Below are 20,979 nucleotides of genomic sequence, written 5' to 3' on the forward strand. Positions count from 1 at the left end.
AATGCATTATCATACACATCACTTTAGATCCAGACACCTAAGCCTTTTACTATGGTGTGTTTTAGGATAAGAGGAATCATTGTGCTTTCCAAATCGTTAACCTATGACTGAAACCACAGAGACCAGAGAAAATAGGATCTATTCTGACTTTTTGTCTCTAAGCAAACTCTACCTGGGGTGGAATCTTCTATCATTTTATATTTATTGAATCTCAAGCCTGCTGTGGTGATTTCTTCTCCAAATCCAAAGTTATAGCACATTGCAGAAGGGAAAACAGTGGAGAATATATAGATATATATGAAAGTACCTTCACACACATTTTATGTATTATAGAAATATGTTTCAAGTTCTGGAGAATTTGTCACATATACTGAGAATCATGATGAATAATCAAGTGGCTGGCAGTATCCATTCTTCACTATTAAGAGTAGTCAATAAGTCAAGGAAATAAAAACTGCAATTTTGATCTCTAGGTATAGGGAGTCCAGAGTGTTTGATTGATAGCAGTGTGTGGATGTGAGTGTCTATGTCTGAATATGATGCTGATGACTGAGGGTGGGCAGCCAGGTGGAAGTTGGCTGACTGAAAAAGTTCCCTGGGGCATCATCTTGGTCTTTGACTCTCTTGAGTTGGCTGAAGTTTATTGACAGGAGAACACGACTATGCAGAACTGCCTCCCCCCCAATGTTAAATGGTCTGATGATGTTTTGTTGAGAAAATAATGAACTATTTTCCACTCTTTTCATGCAAGCCAGTTTGTGAGTTTTTGTGATTCCAAGAAAAATGATCAGGCTCCTTACAATATGCTGTGAGCTAACATCTCTTCCTCATTTGTATATAATTTTGACCGTTTCTGCTGTTGTCACCTTGTTCCAAGCTATCTCACCTAACAACTGAATTCCTGTCATTTCCTCCAAACTGACTTCATTAATTTTGTTCTTATTCCCTCCACATTCCGACCTTCAAGATCTTTTAGACCCACCGAGACTACACACAGTGTCAGGATACCTCTACTCTGTAAACATGATGTCATACTCTACCAACTTCACTGGACACATTTTTTTCCCTCTAGAGGGTCATCTTTAACCTATTCCTTACCCCCTTACTTGATTTTCTTTTGTTCAGTTATTATTACTTGATGTTTTATTCGACTAGGATGCAATATAACTTTCGGTTTCTTTTCCTAGAGCCTAGATCTTGATGCATGCTGTATAGTCAGTATATGAGAGTGATTGAATAAATGATCAAATAAATGACAGAATTGATTGGCCAATCTTCACAATAACTAAGAAATAAGCTGTAATCTTTCGTCTGAAGAAGGAGAAAGTACTTCCTGCAGTGTACAGAGGGTGCATTTTATTGACTGGAAAACACTTTCTCTGTCCATTCTACTCCAGGGCCGCCCCTTTCAGAGCCACGTGGTTCAGAATGTTTTCCATATGGCCTAGTTAAGCACAGCTGAGCACTTGGAACATGTACTCAAAGTTAGTAAACTTAGGAACTGACAGAACAAAAGGTCTCTCTGAAAGGTCAATTTGAACATCTAAATCACTGCCTTCCTGCCTTCATAATGGGGAGGACCACAGCTCACTCATTTGGAAATCAAACCAGAAATAGCTTTGTTTATGAGGCCAGGCTTTCACATCCATTACCTTAGCTATTTTGGAGGCTATCTTGATCTGGACCTGCTCATCGTTAGATTTCAGCCCTTCCTGCAAGTCTCGCAGTCTGTCCACCTCCAGGCAAATGCCTACAGTCAGCAAAGGGAGAAAGAGGTTTTCAAAACCCAAACAGAGTTGAGAAGTTTTGCTGTGCTTTGATGTGACAGCAAGTCAGCTGTGAATGCTTTTTTTTTTTTAACTAAACATGCAAAAGGTCACCTGATGAGGGCGTGATCCTAAAAGCAGTTTCTACAGGTAGCCCTGGGCTAAACACTCTGCACACAATGATCACATTTTCTACTCATGGAAGTCATCCCAGGTATGTATGTTCTCTGCTCCTGTTTCTGTTTTTGTAGGCGAAGAAGCTGTGGCAGAGTGGGGTGAAGCCATTTGCCTGAGGTCACACAGAGAGGGCTGTCTGAATTCGAACCTGTGTCTGTCTGACACAAATACCAGAGCCTTAGCAACTGCCATTACTACTCTTCTTCTTGAAGTTTCATTCTGTGGCGAGTTACCTCGAGGAAAATTAAAAAGGACCGATTTTGATAGAAAAATTTATCAGCAACTGCATAATTCATTAATGGTAACAATGAATAAAAAGACCTAAATATTAATGTATTGTGGAATATTAGTTAAAGATGTACTATATTTGTTTATGCTGTGAAACATTTGTTTCATGATGCAAAGGTGTGTTGCATTCTCTTATGTTGCATTTAACTCTGTGAAGCTGTGTTACTTTGCTAGTCTAAAACACCTGATTGGTCTAACAAAGAGCTGAATGGCCAACAGCTAGGCTGGGGAAAGGATAGGCGGGGCTGGCAGGTGGAGAGAATAAATAGGAAGAGAAATATGGGAAGTAAGATTGAGGAGCAAAAGAAGGAGAAGGAGAGGAGGATGTCAGGGACCAGCCCACCCAGCTACACAGCAAGCTATGGAGGAAGAAGTAAAGGAAGGTATATAGAATAGAGAAAGATAAAAGCCCAGAGGCAAAAGATAGATAGGATAATTTAAGTTAAGAAAAGCTGGCCAGAATCTCTTCATGAACAAGTGGATGGAGGTTAGCCAAGGCGGATCATTGTAGAAGAAATACAAGGGATGGAGACGTTCACAGGGAATATACTGATTATAGCAGGAGTTGACGAGGAGTAGCCTTAAGTTTCTCACACTGAGGTAGCTTCTTGCCCTTGCTGGATGTGCTTTGAGGAGTAACTGTCACCAAGGAGGTGAGTTCCCCAGGAATTAGGAGCCACAATGACAACACCAGACAGTGACCATACTTCTTTGAACCCTGGAACTTCACGGTCCAAATCATACCATAGTGCAATTAATTTTTAGGGATCTGTCCCCTAGTATTAATGCTAAGGAAGCTCATTGAGTGCTTGGTGTTTGCGTGATCCAGACGCTGGGTTTCCCTCCAGCACTCAGGTGACGTTTTCTTTTTCTGCCTGTGTTGAGGCATAATTGGCATAAGATTGTATAGCTTCATGATGGTTTGATATAAACATTGCAAAATGATCACCACATTCAAAAAAAAAAAAAAAAAAAAAGAAAAGCTGGCCAGAAAAAAGCCAAGCTAAAGCCAGTCATTTATAAGTAATAATAAGCCTCTGTGTGGTTATTTGGGAGCTGGGTGGTGGGCTTCCCAAAGAGTAAAGAGAAAAAAAAAAACAAAAAACAAACAAAGAAACAAACAAAAGAACCAACTACAGTAATGATTTCTTGCATGTCATGAGAATGTATATTAATGAACTTTGGGCCATTCTGTGAGAGGCAGCCTAGCCAAATGCAATAGGCATGGGACTTAGAATCAGATGTAGCATAGCCATGATGTCACACACCTTTAATCCCAGCACCCCAGAGGCAGAGGTACATGGAAGGCTTTGAGTTTGAGGCCACAGTGTGAGTTAGTTCTAAGCCAGGCAAGGCTATCATGTGATACCCCACTCATCCTTCCTTCCTTCCTTCCTTCCTTCCTTCCTTCCTTCCTTCCTTCTTTCCTTCCTTCCTTCTTTTTTTTTAAAGCAAAGAATAAGATATACGTAACTGAAAACCCCTACTTTATTACTTTTAGTGGTCTAAGTACTGATGTATTTTCCAATTTCTAATTTTCCATCTTAAGACACATTGGCTATTCATGGGCACTTAATTTAGTATCACACTAGTTACTTACACCAAGTTGATGTTTCATAGTACACATGCTTCCATAACCCCCATGTGGCTTATTTGATCAACCAAAGAAAAACAGTAATGTTAATTAAGAAAGCATGGCTTTCTTTCGTTCCTTCTTTGTGTGTGTGTGTATGTATGTATGTGTATGCCACAATGCCGAGTGTTCTTACACTCTTTGCTTTATGCCTCTCATTGAATCTAGAGCTGAACATGGTGGCCTCTACAAGCTCCAGAGACCCTCTTGTCTCTTCCCAATGCACTGCTGGGTGACAGGCAAATGTGCCATGCTCTGCTTTTTATGCGGTCTTTGGGGACTTGAACTCAGGGCTGTCACCCTTGTGCAGCAAGTGTTCTTAACCCATGAGCCATCTCCCATGCCCTAAATATATAGGCCAATCTGGCCCTGAATTCCCGATTCTCTTGCCTCTCGTCTCTTCAGCGTACCTTTCTGGTGGGTGCCCCCACCATGGGCAGAATTTCTTGCAAATCAAGTGTTTGAGGATCTGTGTTCGGTATGTGTTAGGAAATCAAAGTAGACTTCAGGAAAAATAGCTATAAAAATAACAGTGCTGATTCTTTGTTCACCAGCGCCCCCCTTTTCTCTAAACAGATGGTGACTAGATGGTATTAAACTTATATGCAGTTAAATGTCTGAGGTGACATTTGACCTCTGTGGAGCTATGCTCCTGTAATGCCAAGTGGCCATTGCTGACACATCTGCTGATTTAACCTCAAAATTGAGAATGAAATTTTTAAAAAATGCTTTAAAAATATTTCATATATATTTGGACATTGTACTGGCTGGTTTTGTGTGTCAACTTGACACAAGCTTGAGTTATCAGAGAGGAAGGAGCCTCAGTTGTGGAAATGCCTCCATGAGACCCAGGTGTAAGGCATTTTCTCAATTATTGATCAATGTGGGAGGGTCCAGTCATACATAGGTGGTGCCAGCCCTGGGCTGGTGGCCCTGGGTTCTATAAGAAAGCAGGATGAGCAGCAAGCCAGGGGAAGCAATCCAGTAAGCAGCACCTCTCTGGAGCTTCTGCCCTGCTTAAGTTCCTGTCCTGAATTCCTTCAAGGATGGACAGTGATGTGGAAGTGTAAGCTGGATAAACCCTTGATCATGGTGTTTCATTGCAGCACTAGAAACCCTGACTAAAACAGGTGCTTTTCCTGCATGTCTGTCCAAGCACTTCACGTGTGCCCTGGCTCCACAGACACCAGAACAGATCATTGGACCCCACGGAACCAGAGTTACTGGTGGTTGTGAGCCACCATGTGGGTGCTGGGAAATTGAACTCAAGTCTTCTTGAACTTCTGAACTGCAGAGCCCCACATTCTCTTTTTAAAAGTACAGACAGTTGTTCACACGTAACTGGAAAACCGAGGGTGGGAAGTCTTTGTCTCAAAGATAGAAACAAAACATCCACAAAATGCTCTCTTAGGGAACTCTGGAAATTATATAGCACCCTAATAATTGTGTAATTTTCTCCTGGAGAAAAGTGTGTGATATAAAGACACTGCTAATATGTTCAATTTCCCAGTCATTTAAACCAGAGGTTTCAAAACATTTTTACCTACTTTAACTACTTTAAGAAATCATTGAAATGCTTTTGTGTTAGTGTCTTTTTTTTTTTTTTTTGGTTTTTCGAGACAGGGTTTCTCTATGTAGCTTTGTGCCTTTCCTGGAACTCACTTGGTAGCCCAGGCTGGCCTCGAACTCACAGAGATCCGCCTGCCTCTGCCTCCCAAGTGCTGCGATTAAAGGCGTGAGCCACCACCGCCCGGCGTGTTAGTGTCTTTTTAAATCTAGGTGTGGTGGTACACATCTTTAATTCCAGCACTGACGAGGTAGAGGCAGTTAGAGTTCTCTGAGTTCCACATCAGGTTGGTTTAGTGAGTTCCAGGCCCGCCAGGGTAGCATAGCGGGACTTAATCAAATCAAAACAAGACACAAACAGAAACAAACAAAAACAAACAAACAAACAAGGAAAACTAAGCTGGTGTTGCACACTGTTAGTCCCAGCATTTGGAAGGCAGACTTACACTTGTGAGTTCAAGTCCAGCCTAGTCTAAAGAGTGAGTTCCAGAGCATCCAGAGCTACATAATGAGACCCTGACTCAAAAAGACCAAAAAAAAAAAAAAAAAAAAAAAAAAGAGAGAGAGTCACTGAGAAGGTGACCACATGTTGCAAGTCCAAAAGACAGTGAATTCTGTGATATAATTAAGGTATGAGAACTGAGAGCCGGAGAAGTAGGAGGTGGTTGTTGAAATGAAGATTCGTGGAAAGAGAAGGCAGGAGTTGGAAGCTATGAACATGTCTCCTGTTTATACTCCACCATCCCCCCCTCCCCCCCCACGTCTTGCCCTCACCTTTTACACAGAACAGACCAATAGTGGAGCTCGTAGCGGCCTGGCGGATGCTGGGCAGGGTGTCACACAAGTGAGGAACCAGGAGCCCAAGCAGTGACCCAATTCTGAAGTTCTGTGGCGCCTGCAGGATAAAGGAGGCGCCCATGTGATGGGGTGGCTTGACGGTACACCAGGGTTCAGTCCACTCTTTTCCCTGCGCAGGTCCTTTAGAAGGATGTTAAATCCTGAACACCTAGAAGGTACCTGCTTCCTTATGGGCGGCCGAAGACTCCAGCGAGCGAGCATGCAAAGTCACCACAGTGCTTCCTCAGCTCTGGAGCTGGGAGATTAACACCCACAGCTTTGCGGAACCCCTCCATCTGCGACCTGAGACCCATCATGCGAGAGTCTCAAGAGTCCCCATTGTTGACTAGCAATGCGATCCCTGCTTAAGGGAGTACTTGCCTCAATGTCATGTGTTAGGATTTTCGAGATGATTTCGAATGCTCTTTCTCTCTCCCACTCTTTCTGGGAAACAAGCCACATCCGGAGAAGCTGTTGGGCAAAGAAGGAAGGTCTTTGCTTAGTACTCTTCATTTGTATTTGATTTTTCCTTCCCTTCTCCCTCTCCCCCTTTCTCTGCTTCTTCTATAACTGGGTGTCCACCTGCCTGTAAATTAAAAAGAAAAAAAGATTGGCCCTGTGTGGGAGGGTAATGCTGGATGTCTTCCTGTGGAGAGGATGGGAGGGGCTGGTTATCGGGAGTTGGGCAACCAGTGTGAATGGTGGCCCTACTCACGTTAAACATTTCTTCACAGTTCTGGGCATCTATGTCATCCCATATCATGGACCTCAGAAGTTTCCCCAGGGCATCCATAGATCGTTCATAGAGAAACTGAAATCAAGGGTGACTGTTGGTCTCAGGCTGCAGGGAAGGCAGTCCCAGGGGAACTTTTCTCTCTCCTCGGGCCCCCATGACATACGTTAATGCGTTCCTTGTCCTTGTCCGTTTCACCGGCACTCTTGAGTTTTTCCAGAGGTGGAAGGGGCATGAGCCTCCGAATATTCTCTTCAAGAATATTCAGGTGGTCGTTTAGTGAGAGCAGAGGCTTCAGTTTGCTGAAATGAGCACCATGTGGAGGAAAGGATATAATTACACGTAAACTTGCCAGGACAATGATGAAGATCTGTCTATAAAAATCTGAGTAGGTGACAGATATGTCACACTCTCTGAAATATTTTTGAGATGTTGAGAGAAGTCGTGCTAATACAGGTAAAGGAGACACATTGCTCCCTGGGATAGTGGGAAGATGTCAAGCACTGTTAATCTCCATTAGAGTCACTATTGGTGTTAGTGATAAATTCTCATTGTGAGCATTTCCGGTAAAAAAGCAAAGATGGCGAAGGATGGGGTAATTTGGCTCTCTCGCTTCCTCCCTCCCTCCCATCCAAACATTTACTATATAGTTATCAAAACAATACTTGACTTGGGAAAGTGCAAATGTCAGTTCAGTATGAAAAGGTCCTTCATTAAAATTTGTGAAGATGGAAATCAAGACAGTAAGGTACACTCCAGAGCTTCTGTATTAGGAAAAAAACAAAAACAAAAACAAAGAGTGTGAAAAGGTACTCAGAGAGGAGTGTGAATCAGTGCCCAGCTGGGAAGATCATTTACCATCTTCTCATTGCCATCGTTTGGTGCACTGCTGTAAAACTGATGCACAACGCACTGCGTCTATTCAAGTCTACACTTCAATGAACTCGGACAAGCACATGGAAGTGAGAACGACAGCATGATTGACACGTGACCTTTCTAGCATCCCCCAGTTTTCTTCCTGCCAATTTGTGGGTTGCCTTTCCCTCCACTTTGGCCCCATACAAGCAACACTTTTGTGTGTGTGATTAGAGACTAGTCCAGTTCTATACAAACTGAGTGTAGCCAGTAGGCACACATGGCCGTTGAAGTTGACAATATGAATTAAGATGTCATGTGTGGTACATACTCAGTTTTGAATAAAAGATAATGTAGTTTAAAAAATACTGAACAAATGATGAAATGATCATGTACTGATATATTGGGTGAAATGAAACAAAACATGCACTAAGGATTAATTTGATCTTCTTTTTAGTGCTGGGGAAGGCTTTGTGCGTGCTTAGCAAGTACTCTATCAGTGTACTACATTGTACCCAGCTCTTAACTGATTTTAAAAGTGTGTTACAATGTCACAGTAATTAAAAGAGTGCAGTGTAAGTATATAGGTAGACTCATGGACCCATGGAATAGAACAGAGAACCCAGAAATAAACCTTCAAATAATATAATGATTGATTTGATTTGGATGCTAAGATAGTTCAATGTGGGGAAAGAAGAGTATTCTTTTAATTTCTTTGGACACATTTACTGTGTACATTTTAGAAGTATTAAACATGGTTTTGCTATATATGTATGTATACAACTACTATAGGAAAACAAGTGAACTCATGTAATAGGTCATAAAACCTCCCCACACTGTAGCAACATCAGCTATAATTTATTCATGGAGTTGAAATCTTGAATTAGCATGCCATTTGGAAGCACAGCTGTTAATGGGACACATTATCTTCAGACTTATTCATTGCACAAAATGTTACTCTGTATTTTTTGATGGATATTGTTTTATTCCCCTTGGCCTTGCCTTTAGTAGCCACTGCTTTATTATCTATTTTTCTTTTGTACTTGACTTTTTTCTTTAGATTTGCCATATAAGAGAGACCCAATGGTACTTTTTTGTTCCATGCCTGGCTTATTTTATTTGGCACAATGTCCTCTAGATAAACCCAGGTTATGACAAAGGACAAGCAATATATTCTTATTTCTAAGGCTGGATAATATTCTATTGTGCATATGTTCCCCACAGTTCTTTATACACTTGTCTACTGATGAATACTTAGGTTGCTCTCTTACCACGGTTTTTATGGAAGACCCTGTGATGAACACTGGAATTATTTTACAAGGTGGTGATCCTTGGGTATCTACCCACAAGAAAGACTGAAGGGTCATGTGAAAATTCTGCTGTCAATTTCTGTCAAAACTTCCATACTGTTTACCATAATGCAATGCACCAACATCCATGCCCAAAACCACAGTATAGGATTCTCTTTTCTCCCACCCCCACCAACACTTATTTCTTTTTAGGTAACAGCAATCCTAATGGGTGCAAAGTGGTATCTCATAGTGTTTTTGATATTCATTTCCTTGATGATTAGTGGTCTTGAGTATTTTATATATAATCATTACATAGAAATAAATACAAATAAAGAAAAATGTAATTTGTGAAGAATTGATACTGTGGGAATTTGTAAGATGAAGTGAGAAAAATTAGGGTGAAAAGTCTTATGCAAACAGGATCTCAGGTCTATGAAGAAAGTGAGGACACAAAAGATGTTGTAAAAAATGTCAACAGGAGCATCTTGGGTGAGTTTTGTTATTTTAACTTTACTTTTCAAATTTTAACAGTAAACAGTGTGATTCTAAATTGCCGTGGGGAATATGATTCTACAAATGTGCACAAAATTATTTTCTTTGTCAGGTTTGTCACGACTAGCTCCCTAAAGCTAGAGTGTGATTAGATATTTCCTAAGATTTTAGTTTGAAGATGAAAATTTGCCTGTAGGCTAAGATCTTGGATGAGAAATTTCCCTTTGTGTAGAAATGTAAGTCTCTCATCTAGGAATAAACCCGACTCCTCTGAATAGCTGTTTGACCCTGTCATTTATCCAATGATCAATATCTTAGCCAGTTTGGTAACTCTTCAGAAGGAGAGAAAGCTGTCATTTGTGAGTTGCACTGAAGAAACGTGGTTGTTTGGGGGAGGATGTACTGGAGCCTGCACTGATGGATTAGTCAGTTGATAGTCAGGAGGAGGCGGAAAGGGAGAACATGAGAATAAGAAAGATTTGTGGTGGAGTGGGTGACTCACAAGCGTGAGGTCCTGAGTTTGCATCCCTAGAACCCAAAGGATGGACTCTGAGAACCTGCATACAAAAGCTGCGGTGGTGTTGTGTACCTGTAACCCCAGTGCTGAGGTGAGCAGAGAGACAGATTAGTGTTCAGGTGGGTAGAGAAAGGGGGTCCCACTGGCCAGCCAGTCTAGCAGAAACTGTGAACTCTGGGTGCTAGGGATTCTGAGTAAAAATGGGGTGGAGAGCAATTGAAGAGGACACTCCACATCTACCTCTGGCACATACACATAGGCATGTGGGTACACACACACAAGAAACACATAATGCACTAAGAATAATAAAGATTTCTCCTACCTTAGGTATCTGAGGGCGATTAAGACTTTCCACCTAACAGGGCTGGCCAAGGAATTCAGGGGTTCATCCTTTATCAAGTCCTGGAACACAAGAGAGGAGGCAAAACATTTCAGAAAGACTTGGGTCTTTGGGTGCCTTGGGTTAGAAGGATTCAAGAGATGTGTTTCATGGTGTTGCTGAATGTCACCCACTTTTACATGGAATACTCAGGGCCCCCTTTCTTCCTTCTTGTGTACACACCAGCATAAAACCGACCAGCACCTCCTTGTAGGTAAATTGGAACTTGTGGTCCTCAGCGTCTTGGATGGCGATGCCAATCTCAGTGATGCTTCTTGTGAAACTCATTTGCAGATCCATGTCCTGAAGCAAAGTGAGCCCCAGTAAAAGCCTAGGTCTTAGGCACCAGACCTGGGTCTACAAATATGACTAAAGATGACACATTGGCTTCTTTTGCCATCTCTACCCCCCACTTAGGGTTTGAGTGCCAGGAAAGTTAGGACATGAAGGTCAATTTCTTCCCACACACATTGGAGTTTTTCTAGAATAGCGGTTTTCAAACTTTTTTTCTAACCATAAACCACAGAAGGAAATAAAACAATTAAGACTTACTTGCACAAACAAAATATAAGACACAACTGAAATAAAAATTAATAATCTTGTTATGTGTACTGTATTGTTTCATTTTTCACTTTTACTTTGTTTTATTAAACATTTTGCTGCTTGTGACTTATTAACTTGATATCATGGTCCCCCTTATGGGGGTTCACAATCTGCAATTTGAAATGCACTGCAATGGTTTATACTTCTAAACCACCTGGAGCCTTAATATATCCCTTTGTTCTTACATTAGGCTTATGGGCATGGCTTCAATTGGGTCAATGAGTTGCATGTTGAGATCCTTTTCAATAGAAACAGACCAAAAGGTCATCTGTACTTGTCATACTTCCCAGGGAGAAATATGTTCAATGTATGCATGTATTTCCTTTTTTTATCCATCCATCCGCCCGCCCGTCTATCTATCTATCTATCTATCTATCTATCTATCTATCTATCTATCTATCTATCTATCTATCTATCTATCTATCATCTCCTACCTTATTCATCACAGACATGCCCAGAACCTGAAAAATTAAAGACAAAAGTAGATACAGAATGAGCAATAATCAAAGACACTTCCAACCCTCAAATACACACCCCTTATGCAGAAGCACAGCCACAAGAGGCATCTTGTCTCACTGGCAGGTCCATTAAGGACAGCAACAGCAAGCAGGGGAAAGACAGCGTTTTAAGGTAAAACATCTCTAGCCAGTTTTGGCAGGGAGAAAGGGAAAAGGCTTTCTGGAGTAAATCATGGGCAAAGCTATAAAATGGAAGGCCACAGGGTCACTGATGGTAGAGCTGAAAGAACAGTCAGAGCTGCAGTCAAGCTTGTGCTGGGAATTTGAGTCTGCTCTGGTGGGATTGAAGCATTAGGGATATTTTTAGCATGTGGCAATTTTCTGTTCCCTTCTTTGCAGCTCTATTTGTGAGAGGAAAGGTATCCAGTTGACCTGAGCCCTATCAGAATGTGTAGCGTGCAAGCATGCACACAGCTCCCAGAGAGCTCGTTTACAGTGTGCTGTGAGCCACTCTGTTGAAATCGTGTGCTACAGCTGTCCACTGGACTCTACACAACTCTGCCTCCCCCACCTCCATCACTTTATAGCTTGCATATACTACTGAATTCAGGTGTTTCAAGGTAAAAGGCAATCTGTATGCTCTAATTTTAATTAACTAATTGTATTCTGTGTTTTAAATTGTATTATTTATTTACTTGAGATAGGGTCATGTTATGTAGCCCAGGCTGATCCCAACTTCTCCTTTCTTCTTCTTTTTTTTTGCTAACCCACAAAGAAATGGATTTGTGATGTTTTTCTATATTTAAATAATTATACTTTCTTCTAATTTCCTCCTCCACTACCTCCCAAATCCCTGTTCCTTGCTTCTAACTGGTTCTCTCTTCTGCTTTCATGATACATACATTCCATCACTTGCTATTGAGTCCTCTTCCTCCTCCCTTTAAACATATTCCTCTCTCATTGCAATTACCTTCTAGTTTTATGACTGTGTGTATATAAATAAATCCAAGCATATATATGTATATATTCTACATATGACAGAAAATGCAATATTTGTCCTGACCTATTTTGCTTAACGATAATTTTTAGTCTTATCTCTATTTTCTAAAAATGAAGTAATTTCATTCTTTGTTTTGGTTGAACAAAATTCTATTGCATACATGTATCACATTTTGCTTTAATCTGTTGATGGACATGCATGCTGGTTCCACATTTTGGCTATTATTACTAGTGCTTCAATAAACATGGGTGCACAGTTATCTCTGTGCTATGCTTAAAGTTCTTTTAATATATACCCAGGGTTGCTAGGGCTGGGTCATATAATAGCTCCAATTTTAGTTTTGCAAGGAACCTCTGTATTGTTTTCCAGAGTAGCTACACCAGTGTACATGCCCACCTAAGTTTTTCTCTTTCTCCACATCCTCACCATCATTTGCTGGTATTTGTTTTCTTGTCAAGAGCCATTTCTCTTGTGGTGAGATAGAATCTTAAAGCAGTTTTAACTTGTATTTTGCCCTATGACTAAGATGCTGTAAAGTATTTATTGGCTATTTCTATTTCTTCCTTTGAGAACTGCCTATTCAATGCATTAGTCAACTTATTGACTGGGTGACTTGTGACATTAGTATTTGACTTTTGAATGCTCTGTTGAACCATCCTCACTTCTCTGGAATGAAATGAACTTGGTCCCGGTATGTGATTTTTTGTTTTTAAATGTAGTCTTGAATTCTATTTGCTAGTATTTTATTAATTTTTTTTATATGTTCAAACTCTTAATTTCACCCCATCATCCTACAAGCACTATGGTTACAGGCACATAGTAACACACAAGACTTTATTTTTACTTAAAAGACTAGGTTTAGTCTAGTAAAAACAGAAGACTAGATCTCTAGCTTTGGCTTTAATTGTGTGTGTGTGTGTGTGTGTGTGTGTGTGTGTGTGTGTATCTATATTATTTTCAGTATAATGCCCTAGCCACATTTACCCACGTCTTATTATTTTCTTTACATCACTTTCACACATACTGGCAGAATTTCTTACTCTGAAATACACTCATATTAATTTCAATTATTTCTATCTCCCATTTTCTTTTATTTTTGTACTGTTTCCTCAGTGGATGACTAAATGTTAATGTATCACAAAACATTTTATCATGTTTTTAAAAATTCCTCATTGTTGCTTATTAGATTTGAGGGCAAGAGAATCATCTCCTGTTGAAATGAGAGCCCTGGTCCTTGGCAAAACTGATTCTAGGTTGTCCCTCTCTGGCTCTGTTTTAGATCTTTTTTTCCAGTCCTGATTCATTCTCTTCTGCAGTTACACTGGATATTAGGAATGACATGACTGATTGTCAACATTTTTTATAACAAGAGACTGAAGTCATCCTTAAGTTACAGTGAGCCTTGTCAGACAGATTGTCGTTGAAATGAGAGCAATTATCAAGGATGGTGAGGCTGTACCTCACAGACTGCCTCACAGGAATGAGGTTGCTCCCCTTAAGTGATAGCAGTGCTAACAATTTCCTCAGAACCTTTTACAGAACCAGAGCTGAGATAATGATCTATCTTGGTCTGACCAAGATTACGTGCTTTGTCATACCCTGGCCATTTTCTTTGGTTCCCTGTCCAGTAACACCTCACTTTCTGTGAGCCCCTGGAAGACAGACCTGAGATCACTGACCTCCACTCTATTTGTTCTTCCCAACACGGACACATTTCACTAGAAGTCTAGAAATTCGAGGAATGTGTTAAACATCCAGATTTTTGTCATCCATTCCTAAAAGCAGACTCACTGGTCAACTCTGTCTTTAACGGGCTCTTCTGGTGGCTAAGGTGTGGGACTCACTACCCTACACACTTCACCTGGAATATGCTTATATCTATAATTTTATGAACACCCTACAAAACAGTTCTTATCACATATATTTAGGAATTCGAGTCAAGGGCACTGTTATGGTCTGAATGTAGAATGTCCCCTGCAGGCTCAAGTTTTGTACTCTGTCTCAGATAATGATACTATTTTGGGAGGTTCGGAAAACTTCAAGCTCAGGGGATAGGGCATGTCTCGTGCATGGCTCTTTCTTCTTCCTCCTCCTTCTTGAGTGCCATGGAGAGAAACTCAGCATATACTCCTGCTACCATACTAGTCTACCCACGCTTGTGGGGGCCCAGCAACCATGGAGAGAACTCTCTGAAACTATGAGCCAGGTTAAGACTTCACTCCCTTCATTTATTTCTCTGTGGTAGTTTGTTCACAGCAATGTAAACTTCTGTCAGATCTCAACAGCAAGAGCGTCTGCAATGTAACATAGAAGCAAATGTGGAAATAATCAGGGAGACCTCCCCACACCTGCTTTTGGATAAGAATCACTCGTAAACCTCCTACGCCTACAGGTTTGCAGATTTGTTTTGTGACCTCCCCAATCAATATCCCTGGAAATCTAGTCTGTAAAGCTGAACTTTGAATTCAACCCCCTCGGTGATTCTTAGGGGGTCACCTTGACCATGGTCAGCAAAGCAGCTTTGAATTGACAGTATGTGTGAAGTAGTTTGTGAGAGGAACAAAGAAAATGCTCCGAGGGAAGAAATGATCAGATGAATTGCAGCTCAATTGGGTGGCTCTGAGGCTGGCTTCACATTCTTGGTGTGGAAAAGAGTCAAGAAGGTCAGGGGTGCCGGGGATGAATGCGGAGGAAGAAATGGTACAAAATGAGATGGATGGAATAGCTTGATAAATGACACATTTTATTCAACTTAAAAATAAATATATGGTGCTTACTATTTAATGTCGCAAGTGACATATGAGAGGTGAAGTGGCTGACTCTGAGCTATACTTATTAGATTATTACAACAGGGAAGTGATAAGCCAGCTGCCCTTCAGTGGTGTAGGGTAATTATATTCAAAGAAGGCTGAGATCACCATGGATACAAGTGGCCTGGGAAGGCATCTGGAAAGTCACAGGACATGCACTGCCTAGAGCCTCAGGAAAGAAATGACATTTGGCCTTACTCCATAAGCTAGTGTCTCTGATCATATGTGCTCATCTCTCTAACATGCTAGATCTTATTTATTGATGTTCGTTTGGTGCCCCAGCCTGGAAATGGAAGCAGTCCTGCCACAGGTGTTACCTGAGAACACTGGTTATAGAGAAGCAGGATTTGAGCCATGATGTCTTGATCAAGCCTGACCAGAAGTTGCTGCTTGGGGGCATGGAGGGCCACAGCCCCATAGATCAAGATAAGGTCTGTCTTGGTCAGGCTTTTTTTTCCAGAAAAAATACCCTTAAAGACAAGAAGAGGGAGATATAGATCATGTGAGGGAATTTGCTTTCTCTCATAGTTTGTCTTAATCCCGTGGACCACCACAAGGGTTAAATAACCGGACTGGGATGATTGCAGTGATTCTAAAACTGGTATGTTCTTGCTTGTACAAATGTGAACAACCAGGACTGTGGTGGGGCCGTGAAGCTTCTGTTAGTTAGTGTCCACTTTATCCCTCCTTCAGGGAAGTGAGGTAAATGTCACTGAAGCTGTGGTTTGACAAATGCAGACACATGTAGACTTTCCTGGTCAGCGCTAGTGTCAGTGAAAATGGAGCTGGCCATCCTGCAGTGCCAAAGCTCGGAATTGGGAGCGGTAAGAACAGTGTAGAACAGAGATGTTCACTGAAGAGTTAAACATTGCTTGCCTCTGAGGTAACTATGGGCTTCAGAGAAAAAAAAATTATTCCTTTACCTTACATCGGTTGATAAAAAACTTCTCCTTATCTTGGAATGTTTTAAGAACTTTTAGAACAATATCCAAGTGGTTCTCAGAGCAGTATCCTAAAATAGAGGTTGTCCCCTAAAATCAGAAGGAGCAGATTTTGAGTATAACCATGCATTCAATAAATACTTATTGAGTATCTACCACTGAATGACAGACACTTTTTTGGTCATTGGAAGATACAGGGTTGAACAGGGCATCCCAAAACCTCCTTCCCCATGGAGTACACAGCAAGATAATCCTGCTGGCAGGCCACAGGGTGTGACAAGCGCTGCCGAGGTCAAGGCAGCGGCTGATGAAGACTGAGGAAATCTGTCATGTCGATAGGGGGGTTAGCGATTCCCACACAGACACAGTCAGATTAAGCAGAGGCAGCGCCCTGACTGTAGGGAAAGCATGAGTTGCTGGGATTCCCACAAGGGAGAGTTCCAAACAGAGAGTAAATGCAAATGCCTGAAGCCACTGAAAAGAGCTGAGGGACTGATCTTAAAGGTCGGGGAACCCTGAGGTCAACAGCTGACCCCCAAGAGTTGGATGCACACGACTCATGTTGGTATTTTTTTTTTTACATTCTTTTTTAAGTTTAACTTTTGTTCCCAATCAACAAATAAGAAGTGGTGCAACAAATATTTAAGTGGTACAGTGTGGAGCTCTGATGCCTGCCTACACTGTGGGATATTCAAATGAGGCTGAATATCATATTTGTTGTCCTAAATACCTACAGTTGCTTATGAGTGTGTGTGTGTGTGTGTGTGTGTGTGTGTGTGTGTGTGTGTGGAGGGGTGAGGGTAACATCTAAAACCCATTATTTTGGGGCATTATGAAAGGCCTAAAATACATTATAACCAGCAATGTTTGTTGATAATTTTACACTGTTGAAATGGCCTCATATACGAGGTGATTTAACTCTTGAAGTCTGGTTGTCAAGACCTGGTTATTTCCTGTTCTAATGATACAGCCCCTGCCCATAGTCTCCTTCCCATCTTGCTTTCTCAATATGGACGCCACTGTAAAATCTTCCTTATGATTCCTACAAGAATCGTGTCATGGTTCTTTGATTGCAGTTTGTTTCATGCATACTGTCACATTTCATCTGGACACACAACACTACTGGGGTGCTGTGTTTAGTTTTGACACACAAGCCCCACCCCCGACAGTGGAAGGCACTTGGCACACACACTCCTACCAAATAGCCTGTGGCCCAGTGGCCTCAGTCAAAGCCCTAAGACACAGATTTGTTTGAATCTTGTAGACTGTTTGCTTTTTTTGTTCAATTCATCTGTCATTCCAGCCTGACAAAACCCAGTCCCTGAACAAATAGACTCTCAGTTGACCCAGCGCTTGAGCTGCTGGAGAACATTTGAGAAAGCCAGGGGAGTTCCACCTTGGTGGGGCCCTCAAATCCATAGAACTGTCTCAAGACTTTTGTTTAGTTTTCTTCCCTCATTTCTTTCAAGTTGCAAGTTCAACCTCAAGTAGTCTGGTGTTACTCAAATGATATCATGTGTGTGAGATGCACAGACAGAAAGGCATGGTCTCATTTATCATGTCATGTGTTGGCACTCAACTCACCTACATGGCATTCCTAAGTGACTTGGATGTGTGGGGGCACTCACTAACTTCAATGAAAGTAAACAAGTTATCTGAGGAGCTCCGAGGAATGTCATATTTTGTCATAGTTGGTGAAACTCTTCAAGAGCTTGAGTGAGAGTCTTAATGGATGCTTACACTGGACCCAAAGTTACTTTGCTTCTAAGAGTACAGCTCCATGAAAAGGGACAGTATGATGGGGAAGTCGTGTTAGAAATATCACCCAGGGGGACTGATGGTCACACACCCTGAGAAGGGGGAACAGTGAATCAGAGGCAGCTTCACACACCCAATCAAGTTTCATGGTTTCTCCTATTTACTGTGAGAGAAAGAAACTTAAACATCTTAGAATTTCTGGGGAGAGATGTAACAAGATAATGCTACAAGATTTTTTTTTAGCAGTTTCTATTAATGGGGGAGCCCTTCTCATTATTTTCAATATAAACCTTCCCTTTTCGCCACAGTAGCACATGCTCTGCCAAATAAGCTAAGCAGGGAGTAAATAAAAACATCTCTCTGTCTCTCTTAGGTTTGTGTTCATTACTCTTTCTAGATGACTGTTAAAGTCACTCTCAGCTTGAAAATTCAATCATCCTGACGGTCATCATCATACTCCAAGAAATCAGTGCTAAGACATAAGACACATCATGGAGGTATTAAGTGAGAATGTTTGAAATTCATGTTGCAGTATTTTTACAGACTTGACAGAAAAAAATAATAAGGTACTTACATTTAAACAGGGAAACTTTTTTTTTTCTGGAAAGAAATCCCTTTGGACTTTTCTAAATGTACAAAGGAAGAGTTCTAGTTAACAAGACAGCCAGGGTTGTCTCAAGTTCTGTGGAGAGGAATAACAGCTATCACCAGAAGAGGGGATTGACATGGGGTCTCACCTGTCTCTGGTCCCCCAGCTGGCTGGGAGTGACCAAGAACTCCTTGATCTGTGAGCTCACAAACTCTGTGTCTGGGCAGGATGCTAAGGTAGTTCCCAAGGCTTTCCAAAGAAATTTCTGGAAAACAAAAGATGAGCTGTAGGATTCTAAAAGTTTGGAAAACAAGATTGATGCGAAAGGGGAGGAGTTGAAGTAGTCATAAGGAAAAAAACCACTTGGCCTTAATTTATAATTGCCTAATAACTGCATGCCTCACACATATTCTCTTTCTGAGAATGTGTTTCCTTCAGGCTTTCTCTCCACCGGTGTTCTGCATGCCTTCAGAAAGTGTTCCTAACATTATCATGACGTTCACTCTCTATCATAACTTCTTTTTGAAAATGTATACATGTATACAATATATCTTGGTCATATCCATTCCCTATTCCCTCCTTCCAGCTCCCCTTGGGCCTCTCTAACACATCTCCTATCTTCTTCTCAACCCATTTAATCCAGTGCTGTCCATATGAACTGATGTGTGGGGGTCATCCACTAAGGCATGGGAAACCTAGTAGTTCCCTGACCCTAACCAATGAAAAGTGCCTCTCTCTCCTTTCCTCAGCAAATGTCTGACAGTAGCTCCCCAGCTAGAGATGGGGCTTCTGGGTACCTCCCTCTTCCAGGCTGGAATTTTTAAGTCTCTTTTATGCCCATGGCCAAGGAAGACCTTGTGTGTTGTTAACTTATGAGGTCAAGTTAGCTAGCCAGTTAGGAATAAGAGACTACATGGAATAGAAACAATCTGTCCCATCTAAGACCATGACGTACAAAGGAAGCTCCAGTATACACTGAGAGTCTGCTTGAGAAGACTGAAAGCTGAATCCACAAAGCCCAGTTCCAAGACAGTTGTCCAAGTGCATGATTGTGGAGGAAATGAATGGCTGTTACTTCAACCTGTTAGAAATGGCTTGTTATGCAGCGAAAACTAACTGGGTACACATTTAATTAACTTATTTTCAGTGTAAGGATTAAATTGTTCTGCCTCTCTGGGTATCGTAGCTCATGCCTGTTATCTTAGCACTCAGGAACCTAAGGAAGATTTCCATGAAATTCCAGGTTTGCCTGAGCTACAGAGTAAAACACTGTTTGAAAAAAACAAAACAAAACCAAACTCCTCAAAATTGGTCTGCCTCTTTAGAAGGTTATTATCTTGGAGCAATCTTGTAGGTTTGGAAACTGCTGGGTGAATGGCATGACTTGAGGTACACAGGGACTATTTGTGCAATGAGGAAAAGAAAGGCATTGCCTACATAGTGTTAACCTGCATCTCCAGGCTTTGTGGACCATTCTGGAGAATTGGTACTTTGAACCAAATCAGAGGCAGTCAGGGAGAACTTGGAGAAGCATATGGAAGAATTGAAGTTAATAATGAATAATAATAATTTGGTATTAGAAATTGTAAAACTTAAGAAATATTTTTCTTGAATACTAAAATTTATAAATGATTTTTAACCTAATAATAACCATGGTCAAAGCTGCTTTTATACCCAGCACACATGTACTACTTAGGGACCTGCTTCTGCACCTGTTGAAACCCTTGAAATATATCAAACCATGGATATTCTGAGGATTCAGAGATTTAAACAGTTTTCCACAGGCAACATTAGGAGTACATAGCACACCCTGGATTCAAATTCCATTTAGAATGGAACTCTGCAGGGTGGAGGGTTATGGGCATGACACAAGGGAACTCAAGAACTGGATTTTGAACAACCTCTTGCCTCTAACTTTGCTCAAGTCTAGTATTGTTTCTGGCTGCCTGGCTTGTAACACTGGCATAATGGGACCCAAAGCACAAACTGACATTCAACCAGCTTAGCCGTTTGCCTTCCTGTGTCCATTCTTCCTCCTCTAGAAGAGATCCCTGGATTGTAGCACAAACCTATTGCTCACCAATATTCCTTAAAGATGGGTGTGGTCTTATGAGCGTGGTAGGCTACACATGAGATGAAGAGAAGGAGGGAATACTCAACACTCAGCAAGTGACCTAAGGGGAGTCCTTTATCTAATCATTCTTTTCTCCTTTTGGATGCGCTGAAGACAAAATAAAGCACGAGAAGCCATTTTGGGTCATAAAGTTGGATGCCAAAGTCCCTTT

The 20,979-nt window shown here is 41.3% G+C and overlaps 1 protein-coding gene across 2 annotated transcripts in view; it reads right to left on the reverse strand.

Annotated features, from left to right (window-relative positions):
• Positions 1-20,979, reverse strand: part of Mroh2b (maestro heat like repeat family member 2B) — a 57,302-nt gene that overhangs the window by 13,294 nt on the left and 23,029 nt on the right. Inside the window, exons 19-29 of one of the 2 annotated variants that reach the window (XM_042261489.2) lie at positions 18,843-18,959; positions 16,330-16,437; positions 15,724-15,876; positions 11,573-11,599; positions 10,719-10,838; positions 10,479-10,558; positions 7,167-7,302; positions 6,983-7,078; positions 6,649-6,738; positions 6,205-6,325; positions 1,653-1,750 (exon numbers count right to left, since the gene is read on the reverse strand). In XM_042261489.2, the coding sequence (XP_042117423.2) occupies positions 1,653-1,750; positions 6,205-6,325; positions 6,649-6,738; positions 6,983-7,078; positions 7,167-7,302; positions 10,479-10,558; positions 10,719-10,838; positions 11,573-11,599; positions 15,724-15,876; positions 16,330-16,437; positions 18,843-18,959 (1,146 nt within the window). The remainder of the gene's footprint in view (positions 1-1,652; positions 1,751-6,204; positions 6,326-6,648; positions 6,739-6,982; positions 7,079-7,166; positions 7,303-10,478; positions 10,559-10,718; positions 10,839-11,572; positions 11,600-15,723; positions 15,877-16,329; positions 16,438-18,842; positions 18,960-20,979) is intronic. The other variant, XM_076551843.1, reaches the window with a different exon arrangement.

This window comes from Peromyscus maniculatus, chromosome 15 (genome assembly GCF_049852395.1).
Source record: "Peromyscus maniculatus bairdii isolate BWxNUB_F1_BW_parent chromosome 15, HU_Pman_BW_mat_3.1, whole genome shotgun sequence".
Lineage (NCBI taxonomy): Eukaryota > Metazoa > Chordata > Mammalia > Rodentia > Cricetidae > Peromyscus > Peromyscus maniculatus.